The sequence below is a fragment of the Etheostoma cragini genome, chromosome 22, assembly GCF_013103735.1.
Source record: "Etheostoma cragini isolate CJK2018 chromosome 22, CSU_Ecrag_1.0, whole genome shotgun sequence".
Taxonomy (NCBI): domain Eukaryota; kingdom Metazoa; phylum Chordata; class Actinopteri; order Perciformes; family Percidae; genus Etheostoma; species Etheostoma cragini.
Window position 1 is genome coordinate 17,478,614 of NC_048428.1, and position 19,315 is coordinate 17,497,928.

The 19,315-nt window shown below is 38.5% G+C and overlaps 1 protein-coding gene across 3 annotated transcripts in view; it reads left to right on the forward strand.

The window, feature by feature from the left end:
* Window positions 1-202: 202 nt before the first annotated feature.
* The window catches only part of cdh19 (cadherin 19, type 2), a 33,246-nt gene continuing 14,133 nt past the window's right edge, over window positions 203-19,315 (forward strand). For 2 of the 3 annotated variants that reach the window (XR_004655305.1, XM_034862318.1), the window contains exons 1-11: window positions 203-805; window positions 5,805-6,184; window positions 6,323-6,617; window positions 8,423-8,542; window positions 10,240-10,407; window positions 11,488-11,678; window positions 13,236-13,489; window positions 14,878-15,014; window positions 15,857-15,978; window positions 16,280-16,397; window positions 17,162-17,413. Coding sequence is in view for 2 of the 3 variants with exons in the window: in XM_034862318.1 (XP_034718209.1) it covers window positions 5,939-6,184; window positions 6,323-6,617; window positions 8,423-8,542; window positions 10,240-10,407; window positions 11,488-11,678; window positions 13,236-13,489; window positions 14,878-15,014; window positions 15,857-15,978; window positions 16,280-16,397; window positions 17,162-17,413 (1,903 nt within the window). In the remaining variant the exon portion in view is untranslated. Of the gene's footprint in view, window positions 806-5,804; window positions 6,185-6,322; window positions 6,618-8,422; window positions 8,543-10,239; window positions 10,408-11,487; window positions 11,679-13,235; window positions 13,490-14,877; window positions 15,015-15,856; window positions 15,979-16,279; window positions 16,398-17,161; window positions 17,414-18,687; window positions 18,730-19,315 lie in introns of all 3 variants that reach the window. The other variant, XM_034862319.1, reaches the window with a different exon arrangement.

A 19,315-nucleotide genomic window follows, 5' to 3' on the forward strand; every position in this document is an offset into this window, starting at 1 on the left:
TTTTTAAATTATTAAACAAGCTTCCTCTGTCATAAATTGAATAACTCCAAACATCAGTCTATAATAAAGGCCTTACAGTTTTGTGTTTCAAGATTGGTTTTGAGACTGATAGGTCCATCTTCACATCAAGAATATAACTGAGGTGAGGTAGAGTTGACCCATAATGGAAATGGAAATGGAAACAACCGGGAGACTCTGGAGGACAAACAACATCTCGAGGGATTTTGCCTACTCAGTGTCATGACAGGTCAAATTTTAAATGTGACCATATGAGGACGAGGCATGCAGAAACAGCATGCCCTCTCGGCATGAAATGTCAAAAGACAGACTGTTGCCTTTCTATCACTTACAGAAATAGTGGTCGTACAGTGGATGAATTACCATTCCCTCCATGCTCCAGCTCGAATCTAAAAAGCGCTCGATTGTTCACAAAAATGGGGAGGAAAAACTAGAGAGGGTAAAAAGATAGAAATCCATTTGTAAGTCTGGGCTGTGGCTATTTGCATGGTGATAAAGGCCCTGAGTGTTCTGCAGTGTCTCAGACAATAGAGCCTGTGTTTGTTCTTCCCCGGGATGTGTAAGAAGGGCAGAAAAGGGGAGAGAAGAAGAAGAAAAGGGGAGGTCGTCAGTGGAGGGGATTATGCATTGTGAGAAACACGCGCATTCGCTTCTGCTATTGTGGTGACTGAATTGCTTTCCAGTACCAAGGCATTTAGTTAAGCAGATTGTGTTTCTTTACACCCCATGATGATCTCTCTTGACGGCGGTTGGTGACTTGGGGGGACAGCAGAATCACACAGAACAGGTGGGTGTGGTGGTGGACGCTATACATCCTATAAGAGATCAGTGTTTTGTCAAGTGTTGCAATTTTATATATTATCCAGGAAAAGAACCTAACGAGGAATGCAAGAAGTCAAGAGACTTTTAATATTGAAGAAGCAGCAGGAATTCTGATCATGCTGATTTCTTGCCGTGGCAAACATTTTTTGTTTGGCTTCTGTCTTTTTAGAATTGTTCTTCTGTTCTTCGTAACTTCTGAAATAACTGACAATGACATTTAAATGGTTGGGAAATGCATTTAAAGTGGATTTGGAGTAGCGCAGCAAAGTAACAAAAGTAAAGCAAAGTGATTTTTTGGGAGTTGACCATTTGAGGCCTCTATGTTGATAATCCCTAAGGTTTATTTCATTGAAATAAATGTTTTTTTATCAAATCTCGTATAAACGGACCTCTGTAGACTGGCCTTTAGTATGTAGCAACAAAACGTGAACCTAAATTGCATTCGAGTTTTAGAAATGTGATTCAGAGATTTTTCAACATGTGGTGTGATTAAATAGTTATTGACAAGTGGCTTAAGGGAAAGCAGAATCACAGGTTGGTGTGGTGGTAAACATCCTATACAAGATCAGTGTTTTGTCAGAAGATTCAATTTTACATATTATCCAGAAGAGGAATACAAAGAGTAAAGAGGCTTTCAACGTCAATAAAGTAGCAGCAGGAGTTCTGAGATCCATAATAAGTGAATGCTGTCAATTCTGAGTGCAAGGGAGAGTCTTTGTGTTGGTCACAGCAGGAAATCAGCATTTTTATAAGATGGCTTCTGGCCTTCTAGCAGAAAGTGTTTTGAAATAAACACTTTTTTCAAATCCCATATTGAGTAACTTCTGTGCACTGGCCTATAGTACGTAGCAACAAAACACGAGGCCTTGGTGCATTCCACCTTCGGTAAATAAAAAAACATTCAATTCAGAGATTTAAGTATTCAAAATGTGGTGTGATTAAATAATTATGAAACAGTTCCAATGTCCTTCTTTTTATACAATTTTAGAAATTTTAAACATGTTTCTGGTGAAACAAATAACACTATTTTGATCCACTTACTGAAGGTACAGTAAACAGTGATGCACAAATACCCCCTTTCCAACTGCAGAACATCCTCAGTGTATGGAAACCTTAGCCAATCAATTCAATGCAATGGGATTGCATGATGTTCCCAGCCATAGTTGAATAGATAGTAAAATGAAAGGACCATTCAAATAAAGTGTATTAAGTCCATATCTGATTTTTACCACGCTAATTAAGTCTCTATTGATAATTGCATGTAGTTTAGATTTACCTCTATCTTTTTTGCAACAGTTAATTGTTTTTTGATTAAAAAGAAAAAATAGTAGGTAGAGTGATATAGCTGAAAATTTCAGAGGAAATTTGTAACACTTTGCTGTTAATTTCTACTTGTGCACATCATAAAATTAAACAAATTACTTACTAGCAAGTACATGATGGCTTGACATTCCCCCTTGTCATTTTAGCTCAGTCTCTGGACTCATTTGGGGTCTTGATTTGGGAAACAAACTACATGTCAGTGATGTTGTTTCACGGAGCTGAATACAGTAAACAACAGGTCCCATGATAGGCTCCCAATTGACCAATTAAGGACTTATTGTTTTGGAAGGGTGATCTTAAAGAAGCGAGTCTTAACTGATGGATTTGGCTTCAAGAATGCAAACAGCTATAGATTGCAAAAAGCTATAGAGTATATATTTAAATCAATTTTCACATTTTCATCTATAGACGTTTTCATACTTTTCCATGATGCATTAAAAACAGCATAAATAATGCTAACATAAAGTTAGCATTACTTAGCATATAGCGTCGCCAGTGCATGTTGAATGTCACGTAAATGCTTCGTTTTCTTTACTGCTGCATTTAAATATCTTTAACAGCATCCTGGAACCATTTCTACAACAGAGACCTATTTTATTAGCTAGACCACATCACCATATAGGAAAATAATGTGACGGTTTCAGCACATCTGGTGCTTAACATTGTGAGACTGCAGCTCATTGCCATTCTGTCATATGGCAGAGTAGCGCACTGTACATACAGGCTACAGGAGGTCTTCTGGAAATGGGAGGAAAGCCTATTAGAGGTAATGAATGGCTGTCAACCACATGGTACTCTGCATGTACTGCATGTCATGTAGAAATGAGAATTTCTTTTGAAAGGAGAAAATTGACCAGAGAGTTCAATGGTGTTTTTCGATATTTTTAGTTTCTCTTGATTTCTTTTCCCCAGAACATCTAGTTCCACCTATAAATGATACCTGGGGGATTGCATTGTGAAAGGCCTATATGGAGCATATCTATTACTAAATGTGATATGTTCATCACACTTTGGCAAGATCACAATTATTATTAAGCTCTATAAAGATAGCTGTCATTCATGGACATGGGTTTTACTTGCTCCCTAATAACTTTGCTATTTACAGACCTCGAGCTGAGTTTTGTTTTTTGGCATACCCATTATTTCCTCAGAATTTCATCACATATTTCTAGAAACGCCTATCTTGTTAAATTGGCACCTAAACATCTGTTGACCTGTGCACTATTCCAGCCACATCAGTAAAGGCTGATACCACCAGGAAAGATTTTTAAGCAGACTCCTTGGCATGTTGACAGCTGAGGAGTTGCTTAGAGTAACATCATGTAGGGCTGTTGTCTAGTTTTGGCTCAAGACGTTCAGTTTGGGCGCATGCTTGGCAGCCACATGAAAGACTATAACAGCTCACGATTCACTGGCTACTAATTGGACTGTCACTCCACAATACTCGGAGATATGAATACAGCCCGTAAAGACATACATACGCACAAACACATACTCTCATTCACATTCTGTTTCGTAATTGAATCTCAGAAATGAAAGCCATCGCATCAGTAATTGATTTTACCAGCTCATTACAAATGGTCTTGACAGCTAATTTAATTTTACAAGATTAAACATGAATATTATGAGCTGTTAAAGTAGTAATACTGCAACTACTTTAACTGCTGAAACAATGTCCTGCGGTATACTCTATATTCAAAATTTCCACAGGGACCACCCTTGCTAAAAATGCATGCACTTGTGTTCCTGTGCAATACTTTGGATTAAAGCGTCCACGTAGTGGGACTCTATATGTTATGTGCTGATATTACAAAAAACTCTATTAAAATGGTTTAGAATTATGGCTTTTGTGACTTCTAGCCCTTAATAACATCTGATCCCACTGAGGGCTGATGTATGGTTTACCGCTAGACTTGGGAGCAGTTAATTCAAGTTAAGGGGTTCATTTCTGGACCAAAAAAATGTTTTACTTTTCAAAGTAAACAAAGACAGACAAAAGTCTGAGATAATACAAAAGAACAGCCTTAGTTTTGCGGCATACACACCTATGCAGTGGAGAAACGAAAACTAATTTCACAGGAGAAACTGCTAATTTACTCAGAGAAAACAAAAATGTTGACACCAGTGATCACCTTTTGTAACTTAAAATGACAATGCTGTGATGTGATATTTCGGTCTCTTTAACAGAGGATGGTTATTGAAAAGAACACGAGTACCCTAGTTCAGCAGCTCTATGACATGATTATCACATGAGTTTTGTGAATCTTTATATTTATAAAGTAAAAAATAAAGTCTTGAATAGTCGACTATTGGATAAGTTAATCGAAGGAGCCTCCATTGTCTGCCAATCTCACAGTCAAATTGTCACAGTGTCTGAAAATATGATTATGAAACAAAGAATCATTCCATTTGGGCTAGATGGGGTGGCTAAATGTCTGATTTTACATAGATTTGCTGGTGAGTGCTTGCCCATTTCAGGCACTCATAGGGAATTGATGAATTTGTTGAAGTTAAACTATGTTAACTTTGGCAGGGTTGTCAGGGCAACATATTGTATTTGTGTTGTCCTGACTAATTTGCTGATTTGTCTGACTTTCATTGTCCTTACACTCTTGACCCGATGCACATTATAATTGGTGCATCGATTCGCCTCATGGTTTGTCAGTGGAATGTGTGTCTCTGTTTTCCATGTCTGGGGAGACATTGATCTAATTAGAAATCTTCATTAGTCAGCTGCAGAGTGCAGTATCATGCTTAAGGAATGATGTTAAGGCCCTTCTTCCCCCCCCCCCCCATCCTGTGAAACACAATACAGGGCCTTGTCTGAATTCAAAACAGAGGGCTGTTTTCAGACGCCCGTGCAGGACTGCAGGATGCAAGAAAAAAACTGTTCGGACAAAGGGTTGTTTTTCTCTTGTAAAATGCAATTCTGATCTGGCTTTCTTGCTTGAATTTGTTACACATCTGAGTTGTTGTTGTGCAATGGATTTGGCATAACTCTTTAGATAGATTAAAAGATGCCATCATAGTTCTCATATAGAACAGTGGATCTCAACCAACCAACCAACCAACACAGCCCTGGCTGGCTAGTGAGATCGCATCGCAAGATGGTCTCTAGTAGGGCTGCCCTCTCTAAGCTGATAAGTCGACTAATCGGTCGTTTTGGTCTTTAGTTGAGAAGATCTCTTTAGTTAATTAGTCATTTTGTATGCTTTTTCATGCCAAATGGTTTATTTACAAGTTTATGAGCACATTTCTGGTAAACACAAGACTTAAACTGGTATTCTTTCATCATTCCTTGTGGAGAAACTCTGTTTTACAGATGATAAGTGGACTGCATTTATATTGCAATAATGTTTTCATACTATCGAACTGTCAACTTTTAGGTGGTTTGGTAAAATTTGCATTTGCACTATAACCACTTGCAGTGGCTGAAGCTTCTAATTCCAGATAGCTATACACAGCCTTAAAGACATACAGAATACTCCACATAGGTTTTTATAGCTGTGTGAAATGAAAAAATTGATTTTTGGAGTTTACACTACACTGCTACAATTTCAATTTCCTCATTTTGCAATCTCTGTGCACAGTTGGAAATTTCTCACTGCAGCCATTAATTAAATTGTTAACTTTCGTTTCAGAGACATGAGTATGCATACACACCACATCATAACAAGATGGGATACAGTACTGCCGGGATCATGAATTACTGTGCTGTTGAATAAAGAATTGGTAACACTGGACTAGTGAAACTTCCATCTTGTGTCCAATAACCATGGAAAGTGCAGAGGAAAGGCACGGATGGACAGTAAAAATGAGCATGCCCAGTGTTTTGGCCATGGTTACGGTCTTTTCTATGATTCCTGGCGGGGTGCTGAGCGATATGAGAGGTACTCAGGGTCTGGAAGCCCAACAATTGGCCCAGGGGTCCACTCAAATGCATCGTCGCCTGAAGAGAGGCTGGATCTGGAAACAGCTGTTTGTCCCCGAGGAAGATCCCACTCCTCGCGTTATTGGCCAGGTACCGCTTCAGATTGAATGTCCTCCATGTCCTTGACATGCTATTTCCCTTTGAAAATGCATGTTTTCTGATTACTTCTGAAAAAAAAGAATTGTTGGACAAAAGCAAGCTCACAGATACCTTCTTCTCTTTTTGTAGCTCAAATCTGACTATGACCGAGGCGAGTTTACCATCAAGTACATATTATCAGGAGAAGGCGCCGGTGATGTCTTTGAGATAGATGAGTATTCTGGTGAGATCCGGGCACTGAAGAAGCTTGACCGAGAGGAAAAGGCCTTCTATGTTCTTCAAGCCCAGGCTATCAACAGGAGGTCCAATGAACCAGAAGAACCCCAGTCAGAGTTCATCATCAAGGTGCAGGACATCAATGACAATGTCCCACAGTTCGTGAATGAACCGTATGTGTCCAGCATCCCTGAGATGTGTCCAATGGGTATGTTGAAAGTTATAACAGTAAGAATTGAAAGTACAACCAGGTATAATTAAATTGAAAGGGTCTGTTCAAAATACACTGCCCTAGAGTAACTAGCCGTGCAGGTAGTTTGATTTGATCTCAGAGACACATCTCAAAATGTGAGGTTTTGAGATTATGACTCTGAGATTCACTCAATACACGGAAAACTGACTTTTAAAAATTCAACAGCAATAAAATGTATGCCTCTGTTATTAAGGAGAATAATCCACATACCTCACTCACTGTAAACAGTTTTTGCTGGAACTACAAACTGAATAAATAGTCACAGTCTGTGGATTACCCAGAAACACTAATTAGTACTAGTGATGTTGCTGTTAATTTCTCATGCAAGCATTAAATGGCATTGTTGATTGATTCAACAACTTTACATCTTACTGAAAGATCTTGACAGTTGTCGGATGAGATGCCATTACATTTTTGTACAGGAATTACTGGTCTCTACAGGTAGATTCATAATAACTTTGGTGACATCATATCTTTTAATCTAGCGCTATCATCAGGTCAAAATTATAATCTGTCCAATACTTTGCTTTATAACAAACGCCCTGCAAAACCCACGACTTTCAGCCTCAGCTGTACTTCGTGTTTTGTGCTCTTTACAAAAAAGCATGTTAACACACTAAACTATATACCAGTTTAACATCAGTATTGCCTTTAAAGCTTAATCCTTACCACATACTATCTCAGGGGCTGTAACTTCCCAGAATCATCATTGCTAGGCAACCAGTGGAGACTCCAACAAGTCACTGCTCCCAAGCAAGAAATAGACTATAAAATGGGAAAATGTAATTTGTACACTTCAGTTGTTATTTAGTTTAAATAAACCAGATGTATTATATTTTTCACGTTTAATATCAGAGAAATAGAGGCCTATTGGAAACATTATTCATACAAACAAACAAGTGAATATTTATTTTTAATAATAAAAGTTAAACATCTATTGATATAAACCTGTCATTGGCATAGGATATACATTTAAAAATAATTTTCATAACTTAAATCTTGACTGAAGACAATGAACTAAAGGTTATATGAATGTCTGTCATCTGTCCCCATTCAGGAAGTTTAAAGTATTGGATTCTGAAACGTAGCTTGGATGGCTTTATGGATAAATTTCTTAAATCACATTATTATAACCACTGCCCTTTCATACCACAAACATTACCATTTCAATTTCTATGTAATCTGCTTTTGCAGCATAATATCTCACTCCTAATAAATCATAATGCTTTTGACTCGGAAAGAGAACGTGAGAGGGGAAGGTTGGCATAGGGGTGACTAAAAATAAGAAATGCTGGGGTAAATCCCTGCCTGTGAGTAAAAATCAGAGGGCTTTCCGGGGAAAAAAAGAATGAGATAGACAAGAGGACTGAGGGAGAAGATATGGTCAGTGCAGAAAAGGGTAGTAAGTGTGAAAGATAGAGTGGTGACACTGAATGAGAGTGCGATGAAGAGAAAATGAGCAGCAGGTGGGTAGTGAGAGAGATGTAGCTATATGGCTTGAGAGGTTGTCACACACACCTGCACAGCCTGAGTTGTGAAAGGCCTCCTCGCCCCTTTGTCAACATCCTTCCCAAAACCCTCCCCCCTCCCTTCTTTCATTTCCACTGCCCCCCCCCCCCCCCCCCCTCCCCCTTGAGAAAGACAGACAGACAGACAGACATACCCTGCGGAACTATGGCATAATCACTTTATTTCCCAGTCGACCGGAACTGCAGCCTGAGCTAACTCTGACTGTGTGAACTCCCCCCCCCCACCTCCAGGGACCACAGTGGCCCAGGTGACAGCCACAGATGCTGATGATCCCATGTTTGGAAACAACGCCAAGCTCATCTACTCCATCCTGCAGGGGGAGCCCTACTTCTCTGTGGAGCCAAAGACAGGTACTACTTACAAATACAGAGGCTTTTGGTCTGAAATGTACTCACTTTAGTTGTAACACTTTGGGCTATTTGTGAGACGCACTAGAGATTCAACTGTGCAGAAATCATGTTTAACTATGTAACAAGTGGGCTTAGAAAAAGTCAAAAGGCAGAAATGTCTCAGTCTGTTGAGACTGAAGCCTATTTAGTCTTTGGCTGTCTCCCTCTGGTCACTTTTGACAAGTTATAAACTACTTATCACTTTGAAAATTTAAAAGATTCCCCTGGCAACTTTATCTCCTAAAACAGCTGTTCACCCATTTAGCTACTTTGTTTTAGACCATTGGGAAAAATGTGAGTGTTTACACAGGGAATTGGTCCAAGCGATACCAGTGCATGTAGTGTGATACAGAGGTCAGTTGCAGAACTTCCCACACACATTGTTGACCTGAACTGTGCCGAGTTGGGGGAGGGCATTATTGACGTCAACATTTTTTTACATGCAAATGAATGCAATGTGTAAAAGGGCAAATCTGACATGTTTTTGGGAACTAGCTGTTTTTATTAAGAAGTGGGCAGCAGTGGATACAAGTTGTAGTTTTGCTTATGGCTTCGGTTAACCTGTTAGGATAGGCCCAGAGATGTTTACAGTAAAATGTTTCTCATTGTTAAAGAATTGATCCTACAACTAAGTTGTGTTTGTGTAGCCAAAGTCTGATAGGCCTACATCGAGCTCTATTGTTGTCCAAAATCTATTAAAGGGATATTTCACTGCTGAAAATGTGAATAAGTATTAAATTGGGTCATTTATGTAGTAGACATGTGAAAGTTTTTTAGAAGTTGGTGCCTTCTAGACCAAGAAAAGCCAGAAAATGTATTTTTGGCTCATGTGGATAAAAAACAACTCCCAGAATGCACTTGCTTTGCTTTCTTACGAGCCCAATCCCAAGCCACGTCTACCGAAAACAGACATAAAAGACAGTCAGGTCAACTCAAATGTGTTTTATTGTCATTTCAACCATATGCAGTACATGAAAACAATGTTTCACCGTTGCTCAAGTTGTGTTACACATTTAAATATATAAAAACAACATTATATAAAAACAACATACAAAACAGGCTACATTTAGTGCCTACAAATTATAGGCTCCGTAAAGTTCAACTAACGCATTGATAGCGTTAGTGCTTGGTGTAAACACCAAGTATAAACACAGCCATGAATTTGCGTGGAATATACAACGGTCTGCATATAACAGCCAAAAACTCCACCAGCGGTGAGCAGTTAGTTGGATACAAACACCCCATTTCTGCACCAGTCTGTGTTAACACAGCCAAAAGCAGCTGTTTTTTGGCAATGTTGACTGATTTCTACTGTAGATAGCTAAGGACTGCTGGAAAACTTATGTCATCTAACCACAAGATTAGATAAATGGTTGAAATTATGACTTATAAGGCAAAAATAGCCTTTTCTTGCCATGTCAATCTAATTCTCTTATTTGAAATAGTTCTTCTGTTTATTGTTGCCCACAGACTCCACTTTGGCCAGACAGATACAGCGTCCTAAAGCCCTCTATGTATTTGTGTCTAAAATGTTCAGACTTTATTATGGTGTAACTACTTAAGGCAACATTTACTTTGATTTTGTATAATAATGGCATAGAATACCACCCACAAATACTCTTGATGACTTCTTTTTCGTCTGTTTTCTCCCCCTGCAGGGATTATTTTAACATCTTGGCCAAACATGGACCGCGAGGCCAGAGAACAGTACCTGGTAGTCGTGCAGGTGAAAGATATGCTAGGCCTCAGTGGCGGTTACTCCTCTTCCACCACTGTCACTGTCAGCCTGACTGATGTCAACGACAATGGACCCACATTCCAGCACCGTGAGTCACTCATATGAGTCACAGTGATGCAACCACCAGGCCATACACACTCTGGGAATCAATGAAAGAGCACAAAGCATTGCAGACTGTGAGAACATGTTTAATATTATACCTAAGAGGCATTCATTTGATCACACTTCTCTGGTTCGGGTGGGTGGTTTGTGCTGCATTGGGCTGTACACGCCTTGTAGTTTAGCCGGCAGACAAAATTAAAAAAGAGACAGTCAAAGAATAAGAGAGAGAGAGAGAGAGAGAGAGACATAGAGAGAAAGAGCAAAAGAGAGAGAAAGAGTGAGTGAACAAGACGGGAAAGAAGATGGGGATGTTTATCTGCGCGTGCACGTGTACATGCATTGCCCACTGGATGAATTTAATCATTCACACATGAAAGGACATTTGTCATGACCTTTAGAAACAAACCTAGCTTTCTCAGCAATAAACCTCAATAAATTAATGCCCTGGGAAGAAATCAATTTTGTAGAAATGAGACAGCAAGGATGATACCTTTAACTATTAATGTCACATTCACATTCATTGCCGGTACTACTAGATGCCATGGATTCTATGTTGAGTCATAGGGCCTTATAAATATTGTATGACCACACTTCACTTTGAACTGTGCCCTCTGTTTTGTAACATAATTGGTAATTATTATCAGCAGAGATTATTTTTTTTCAGGAGCAGCTGGTTGCTGTTGAGTTCCTCCCAGTTGTGGCAACTATCCAAATAGAGTCACTCAAAGACACAATCTCATTTTCTCATCTTCTTATTAGAGTTAGGCTGGGATTATGTGGAGTTGCCACAATTTATCTGTGACTCACACAAATTGACCCTCCGCCACAATGTTCCCACTTCTTATCACTTTACACACTAGCAGACTCTTGACTAGCTGTTAACAACTTACTGTCAAGTTTAGTAGGCGATGTTTGAGTAAAGAAACTTTTTTTCATTTGTTGTTTTTCCTCCAAATGTGACTTACCCTTGTGTTCTGCAAAAGTATCAATTTCATATTATCCAGATTCTGCATTCCTCTAATGGTGTCAACATGAAAGATTTTTTTAAAACACCCTTGTTTTTTAGACCTGTACACCTTTGCCGTCCCTGAAAATGCAGCTGTGGGCACCACAGTCGGCAGGTTTATGGCACATGATGGAGACACTGGCATCAATGCCAGGATGACCTACAGTCTGGAGCCTGACCTGGAGGAAAGCTCCACTTTTGTCATCAAAACAGACCCAGTGACACAGGAGGCAGTGGTTCTGCTAGCCAAGGTGAAAACATATAAAGTACATCATCTCTTTGTCTAATATATGCTTTTTTAAATATATTTACATTTTTAATCTAATGCTTCAAGGGCAGTAGGGTAGCAAGAAATCATAGTGTGGGTGGGCACAGAGGCCATTAGTTTCTGAAACATTATTATTTTTACAAAAACTTTTTAATCTCCGGCGTTTAGGATTTGATTAACATTACAGACACCAACGAACAAAATTAAAAATAAATAAATAAAACATTACACCTGATAGAGGGTATGGCAACATATCCTGTCACTATGCGCACACACAGACAGCTGGCATACACAAAAGCAGCAACAGTGTAACAGCCTGGCACAGAGACCCAACAATAACACACGGTAACACACCTGACAGCAATATCAATCAATCAATCAACCATTCAATCAATTTTTATTTGTCACATAAAATCATGCAAGATACAATTCCAGTGAAATGTTGCCTATCAGCTCTGTAAACGTGTGCATGATACATCATGAAGCAGAATGTGGCTGTCAGCTTGGCACACAAAAAAAGAGTCATACAAAAGTATCTATATCAAAATGTACTTAAAGAACCAAAAGTAAGTGTGTGTTTATGCGGAATGGCCCATTTGAGAATAATATATTATTTTACGGCATTATACTTATTGATGCATTAAGTTAACATCACTTAAATGTTGCAGCTGGTAAATGAGGAGCTAATTCCAACTAGATTATATACTGCTTGGTTGCTTAACCTACAATAATACATCATGATGTATTTGTTAATGTTTATGTTGTATTAGTAACATAAATCTGTACAGTAACTTAAGTTATATGAGATGCAGTAAAACATATAAAGTAGCATTAATTGGTATTACTCAAGTAAAATGCCTCAATATTATACCTAATGTATAATATACAGTATTGCTTACTGTTTGTAACACACAGCGTTTATTGTTGTTATCACTCTTTGCTTATGCCCTTAAATGTCCTGCAAAAAAAATATAATGAAACAGAGACTGCAGCCACACTTCTAGGGTGTCATAAGTAATGATTGAGAGGTTTATTTGTGTATTTGTCTACACATTGTTTTTTAGGACATAACTGCATATTATACCTTTAGGAACTGTACTTGAGTAAATGTACTTTTTTGTTATATCCCATCACTGGAAAGAATTTGCTTTTCCTTCATAGATTTTAATTTAGATACAGTTATAATGAAATAAAAAAACATTATTGACTCTGTTTCTGAATTATTTTGGGAGCGCAGTAATGGTTTGCATGCTGTTTTGTTATTACTGGCGTCATAATGTTAATTAAAAAAACCAGCATTATTTAAGTGTGTGCTCACAGTTGGTAGCTTATTGAGATTGACTAAACAATTTTAACATTGCGTTTGAGTGATTTCCCGCTCCCATGGGAATGATCATCTGTCTTACATACTAGTTGGCAAAGCATATTTGAAAAGTTGTTACTCTTTACGCTTGTTAAATCGGCGATGAACAAGGTGTTTCTGCTTATAACAGCCACTATGTTTAAATGAATTATTAAGAGGTATTTCTGTCCTTCACAGCCTTTGGACTATGAAACTAAAAGGCGTTTTGTAATGGCCGCTGAAGCAGTCAATGATCACGTGGACACTCGGTTTCTGACTCTGGAGGAGTTTACGGACAGGACAACGCTCAAGATTGTTGTGGAGGATGTGGACGAGCCGCCAGTCTTCCTCTCAGCGGTCTACGAGTGGAAAGTTCCTGAAAATGCAGCAGTGGGAACTGTGGTTGGCAGTGTCAGTGCCAGAGATACTGACACAGTCAACAATCCCATCAGGTAGGTAATGTGAATCGTCTATAACAGGAAGAATGGCATCTGCCACCCAACAGCAAGAATGATAAAGCTGGTGGGGGCAGAACGTCCCTAGACAGCTTTCTCTACAGGGTGAAAAATCATTCCATTTCAAATAGTGTTCCTGGCTCGGTGCATCCATTTTTACCCTTGATCTCTGGATACCCTGTACATGGTCATATTTATCTCATATTACTTTAGGAGGAAATGAGCCCTGCTGAATAAATCATGACGATTTTTTATTTTTTTTTATACCTCACAGACTTTTTCTATCTATTGCCAGGGTATTATCACAAAGCAACGTGGCTAGGACGTGGGATTGTAATAAAGCACCAAAGAAGGTGGCATATGGAATTGGGATTTGCAGTCATTTGCAAGTGTGGCACGTTGCAGACGGAGACAGCAGCAATACTGGTGCCTGTAGTCCAGCTCAGCAGAGCTTAAGAGTGGCAGGTGCTGCACATCATCCTCAGCCTAGCGTCTATTACTGTCCCTTTGGAGACAGTGTCTCATTGATTAATACATCGAGGCTGACATTTTAGGGGTTTCAACAGTTCTACTAAATATAATTAAGTTTGCTTTGGTCAAATTGGCTTATTTTCCTTGTTGTCATCAGTAACGTGGCTCACATAAAGGACTCTTTACTCAGTGTGTTTTCACTCCTGGTTACCCTAATTCACCATCATGTTTTAATAACTTTATATATATATATATATATATACATATATAATTAATGAGTGTTAAATCTATGGTTGTGTCAAAGACCTATGCAGTATTTCCTTCATAAACAATTCTGTTTGTGTGGTCTGTGGATGATACTTTTTTGTTTTTTAAAGTTTATTTTTACATAAAAATATTGCAGGCACTAACTTGTCACCCACTATCAGAAAACAAGAAACAATAATGTGTATTTTTGTCACTGTAGCTGCAGCACCTTTAACATTGTGTCTAATATTTATTTCAAGAAAGAACATTTCTCCATGTGTACAAGGTTCCCTGTCTCATTGTTTTTAAATTATATTTACACACTGAAGACAAATAGAATATATAGAAAAGGTCTGTGTTCAGGTTTGAAGTAATATTCATTAAACTAAAAAAAAACTGTACAGAACTGTGTCTATGCCATCTGTGTGAGATGCTTTGTTTCTTTGTCACAGTAGCCTATGTGTGTGTGTGTGTGTTTGTGTTTGTTTGTGCGTGTGTGTGTGTGTGTGTGTGTGTGTGTGTGAGCGTGCTCTCTTTGTTGGATATCTGTCAACAGATAAAAAACTGAGCAGTTTTCCTAATTAATCTCCCTGTGGTATCACAATGTTTTGTTTGCCCAGGAAACAACCTTGCCTACTAAATGTGTGTTTCTGTGATTTTTCTTCCAGATATTCAATTGACAAAAGGAGTGATAAACCAAAAGCTTTCAAAATAGACCCAAACAATGGAACTATAACTGTCGCTAAAGCTTTGGACCAAGAGACTACAAACTGGCACAATGTGACTGTTGAAGCCAAGGAAACAAGTAAGAAGAATGTCCTGTTTGTACTGTAGCATCTTCTTTATTTGTTCAACTTATTGCACATGTATCTGTCATGAAACCTGAATTTATTCACAACAACGAGTTAACGAGAAATGTGAAAAACATCTAGAGTCTAGAGCAGTGATTCCCAACCAGAAGTACTGGAGGTTTTTTTTCAAATAAAATAAACTACAAATTGATCAAAAAGATATATATGAGTCCACTGTATTACATGAAGTATAGACCTTACAATTGAGAGTGATGTCGGTGGCTGCAGCAGGAGAGAGAGACAGCTATGTCTAAATCCAACGTATATTTTGAAAATGATCAAATAATCACACATAATGAAACTTTTGGCATTATTGATCGTACTGTACATTATAAAGAGGGCAAAATGATTGCACAAAGAAGATACTTATCGTACATCTGGTGATGCTGGTACCACGCCGCATCTTGGGTTTAGCATCAGTTCAAAAAAATGTAAACGAGCCAGCTCTGACACAGAGCTTTGGAGATCTGGAGATGTAGAAGTCTGGCAATGCAAATTCAACATGACAGATGATATCGATAAAGCAGTAGGCCTACTTCAAAATATTGGGAACCACTGGTCGATACAAACCGTAAAATGTTCATAGAAGTCTTTTTCACTGTTATATAATGTTAATTATGTCTTGGTTTTGGAAAAAGCAGCGAAATGCCGATACCCATTTGTTTGCTCCACAGTCTTGTTTCAAGAAGAAGAAACATTTATCATTCTTCAGTATTATTTTGACAGAGCTTTTACAAAGCATTTATGATACATGCACCCACTGGACTCCAGAAAATGTCTATCTTCACTACTACAGCGCAGAACCATTTATCCTCCTCTGTGGTGGTGTTCATCAAAGTGCTGGACATAAACGACAATGTGCCAAGGCTTGCAAGAGATTACCAGCCATATATCTGTGAGGGAACACAGGCGGGAGAAGTATGTATATTATGATGCACTGATGTTTATGATTTATAGCAGTGTGGCCATGAGATTTCCAAGAAGGTGACAGAAAAAATTCTCATATTGCAACATGTGTTACATCAATGTTCTATTTTAAAAAACATTAAGGGACTCACAAGGAGTCATTTTACTATTTTACAGCACTATACCATATTAGAACAATAGCAATGCCAGCTACTGAGATTGTCTTTTTGGAAAAGGAAAATACAAATGCTACATATAAGAAAATCTGAAATCTGCTTTTATATTCTCAGAAATGTGTCTTTGTTTCTCTCAGGTCATTCAGTTGCTCAGTGCTGTTGATCCGGACGATCCTGTGGAGGGACACCACTTCTACTACTCTATGGTCCCCGAGAAGCACATCAATCCAAACTTCACTCTCAGAGACAATCAAGGTTTTTATTCAATTAGTACTGGTGGAAGAAGTATTCAGATTATTTACCTTATTAACTGGTGTGGAAATACTAAGGTAAAAATCCTGGATTTAAATTTTTACTTCAGTTTGGGGGCTTTCAGCTGTGGGACATACTGTAAGTGAATAAATAAAACCAGATGGAGCCATACTCAAAGTTCCTCCCATTTAGTGGCTGAAAGAATGGCGTTGAGCTGCAGCAACTCCACAACCTGTATGAGCAGGGGTATTAACTATTTTCTTGTTTACAATTATTTATTGAACATTATGTACAGTGTACATAATGTTCAATAAATAATTGTACACGTAAGTGTTTTGACACATTTTGAAATGAAAACCTCCAGTAGTGTGTTTTTGTGGCTGACTGCTTCTCAAGTAAATTAAATGAGTGTTTGCCTTGTGGTCAGTTGGCGGTCAACACTTTCTCAGAATTGTTGTATGTGTTGAAAAAGTTAGGTCACGCAAGCATAGTGGTCCAGTCAGCAACCAAAAAATGAATCACACACTTAATAAAACACATTTCCCAATGCCACGGGACTCATTTAACTCCCAAGGAGTTATTGTTAGGTGCCTTGATGAAGTCTTACGGGTGGAACTAAAACAGATTTTCCAAATGTACACATTGAAAATTAGATTTGACAAGGTGCTCAGGCCTTTGAGAGATCTTGGATTGTCACATAACATGTTTCAGTGGAATTCCAAAATGCCATAAAATTAAAAAAAGTGCACCATTCTTTACATTTTTAGACAATACAGCTAGCATTGTGGCCCGCAGGAGTACATTTACCCGCAAGGATCGAACACAGTATCTCCTGCCTGTTGTGGTGACGGACAGCGGTTCTCCGGCACTCTCCAGCACCAGCACTTTGACCATCAACGTGTGCAGCTGCCAGACTGCCGGCCATTGTCCCACCGGGGGGGTAGAGGCCCTTGCCCTGTCTATGGGGGTCAGCCTGCAAACCTTGTTTGGGATTCTGATCTGCCTTGTCACACTCACTGGTAAGAAAGCATTGTCTTACCTTGTATCATCCAGTGCCAGAATATGAAACTATGATATAATAGACATATATATACTGGTTTATTTTGGAGTCTGGTCTCTTGGAAGTCTTAGCAATCTGGCATCAACGTCATCTATGGGTGTGTTTCCATCCATCTGTTTTATGCGCATTTTTAATTTGCACTTAAAAAAAAACTGAGTGGAACTACCAGAGTTTTGAAAAAGTCGTGATTTAAAAGCAGTATGTTGCACACATGCTGGCTGAATTCTAGTGGCTTTAGTTGCTAAGGTCTCGGGTGCTCTTGAGCTGCTACCGTCAGCTCTTCTCACGGTGTAGGGGCGGGGAGGACCGCTAGGTGTGCTATAACTAATTCTTGTCTCATGTGTGGTCTGATAGACAACAGAGAGTCAGGAAAGGGGGATGAAACAAACGGAAATGTCTTTACAGAAATGTTTTTACATTGTTTTTCACCGTTTGGTGGGTGGCCCTCTCCTTCTGTAGTGGTATAATGGTTTTCTGACTGGAGAAATAGTATATGCATAGTATATAAATAATAATGTACTTATTTTGATGAAAAAACAGCTAACAATCACATGATGTTGTGAATGGAAGATTTTTTTTTCTGTTTTTAAAATTTGTGAAACATTTGGATGGAAACCGGACTTACGTCTTAAAAAAGGAAGAGAAGAAAATAACAACGCATTCAATTGAATGTCAAATGTATAGAGAATACAGATTTAAGCAATTCAAGTATAAAAAATCCCAGCAGGCTGGTCATATATTGTACAGTAGAAGCCAATAGAATTACAATAGGCAAAATAATGTCAAACTATTTACAGGAAATTGTCCAGAGGTGCTCTTTCTGGGGTTTGGCATCTTCACACATCTTTCAAACAGCTAATAAAAAGGCTACTGCAGAATTTCCAAAGATGTTGTTTTGCCAATAATTTGGCATGTTGCAAATGTAGATTGTTTTGTTTAAACAAGAAGAGTAAAGTGTACTAGAGGTTAGATTGTTTTTGCACTGTGGCTTCACAAAGGCTTTCACTGAAGATGTAGACTTTTGTCTACATCTTCAGATGTAGGATTTTCACAAGACAGAACACATTGTCTACTTCAAATAATGCTCAACATCTATTATTACTTCACTCATGGTTCTGAGATATTAAGTTAACCAAGGATCAAACTCCTAAAAAGTCAAAATAGTCCTTAGACAGACAAACAGACAGACAGACCCCACTGGGATTTTGTTGTAAAAAAGTCATTCTTTTTCAGTGGAACTGTTGAGCTAGAGCAGCTCCACCTCGCATCATTTTGGCAAGTATATAAACAAGTGTTCAACAGCAGGATTTTTCATTAACATATTTACACTTTCATTTGAAACCTTTTTTTAAAACTCACCAGCGTGCCTTTAACACACCCTTTTAAAATGCTGAAAGCTTGCAAAGCAATGATGTCAGGTAATGACCATTTTGGTTGCAATACATCAGTAGCAATGCCACCTTGGGACATTGATGGGTTTGCATAGTGAAGAGCTTTATTATGACCTCGGCTGCTTTGTGTCCTCCCTTTGCCCATCACATGAAAGATTAATGACAAAACCAGCTATGCTAACATTCTGTCTGATGAGCACAATACCCTGTGAAAACCCCAACAGAATAAAAATAAACACTCTTTAAGATCCTGTGTCACATGGAGCAAATAAAAGAAGTCTTTTTTTAATGCGTGACTTCAAATTAAAAAAAGGTAAGTTATAGCCCAAATTGCTTTCATTTTGATTTTTGCTTCCACAACATGTTTTAGAAAAACAAATCTGGCTGCTATTATGTCCGGTGTACAAGTACATTCTATGCTCCATCAGGCACATGCTTTTTTCTCACTAAGCTCATGCCCTGGTGTTTAA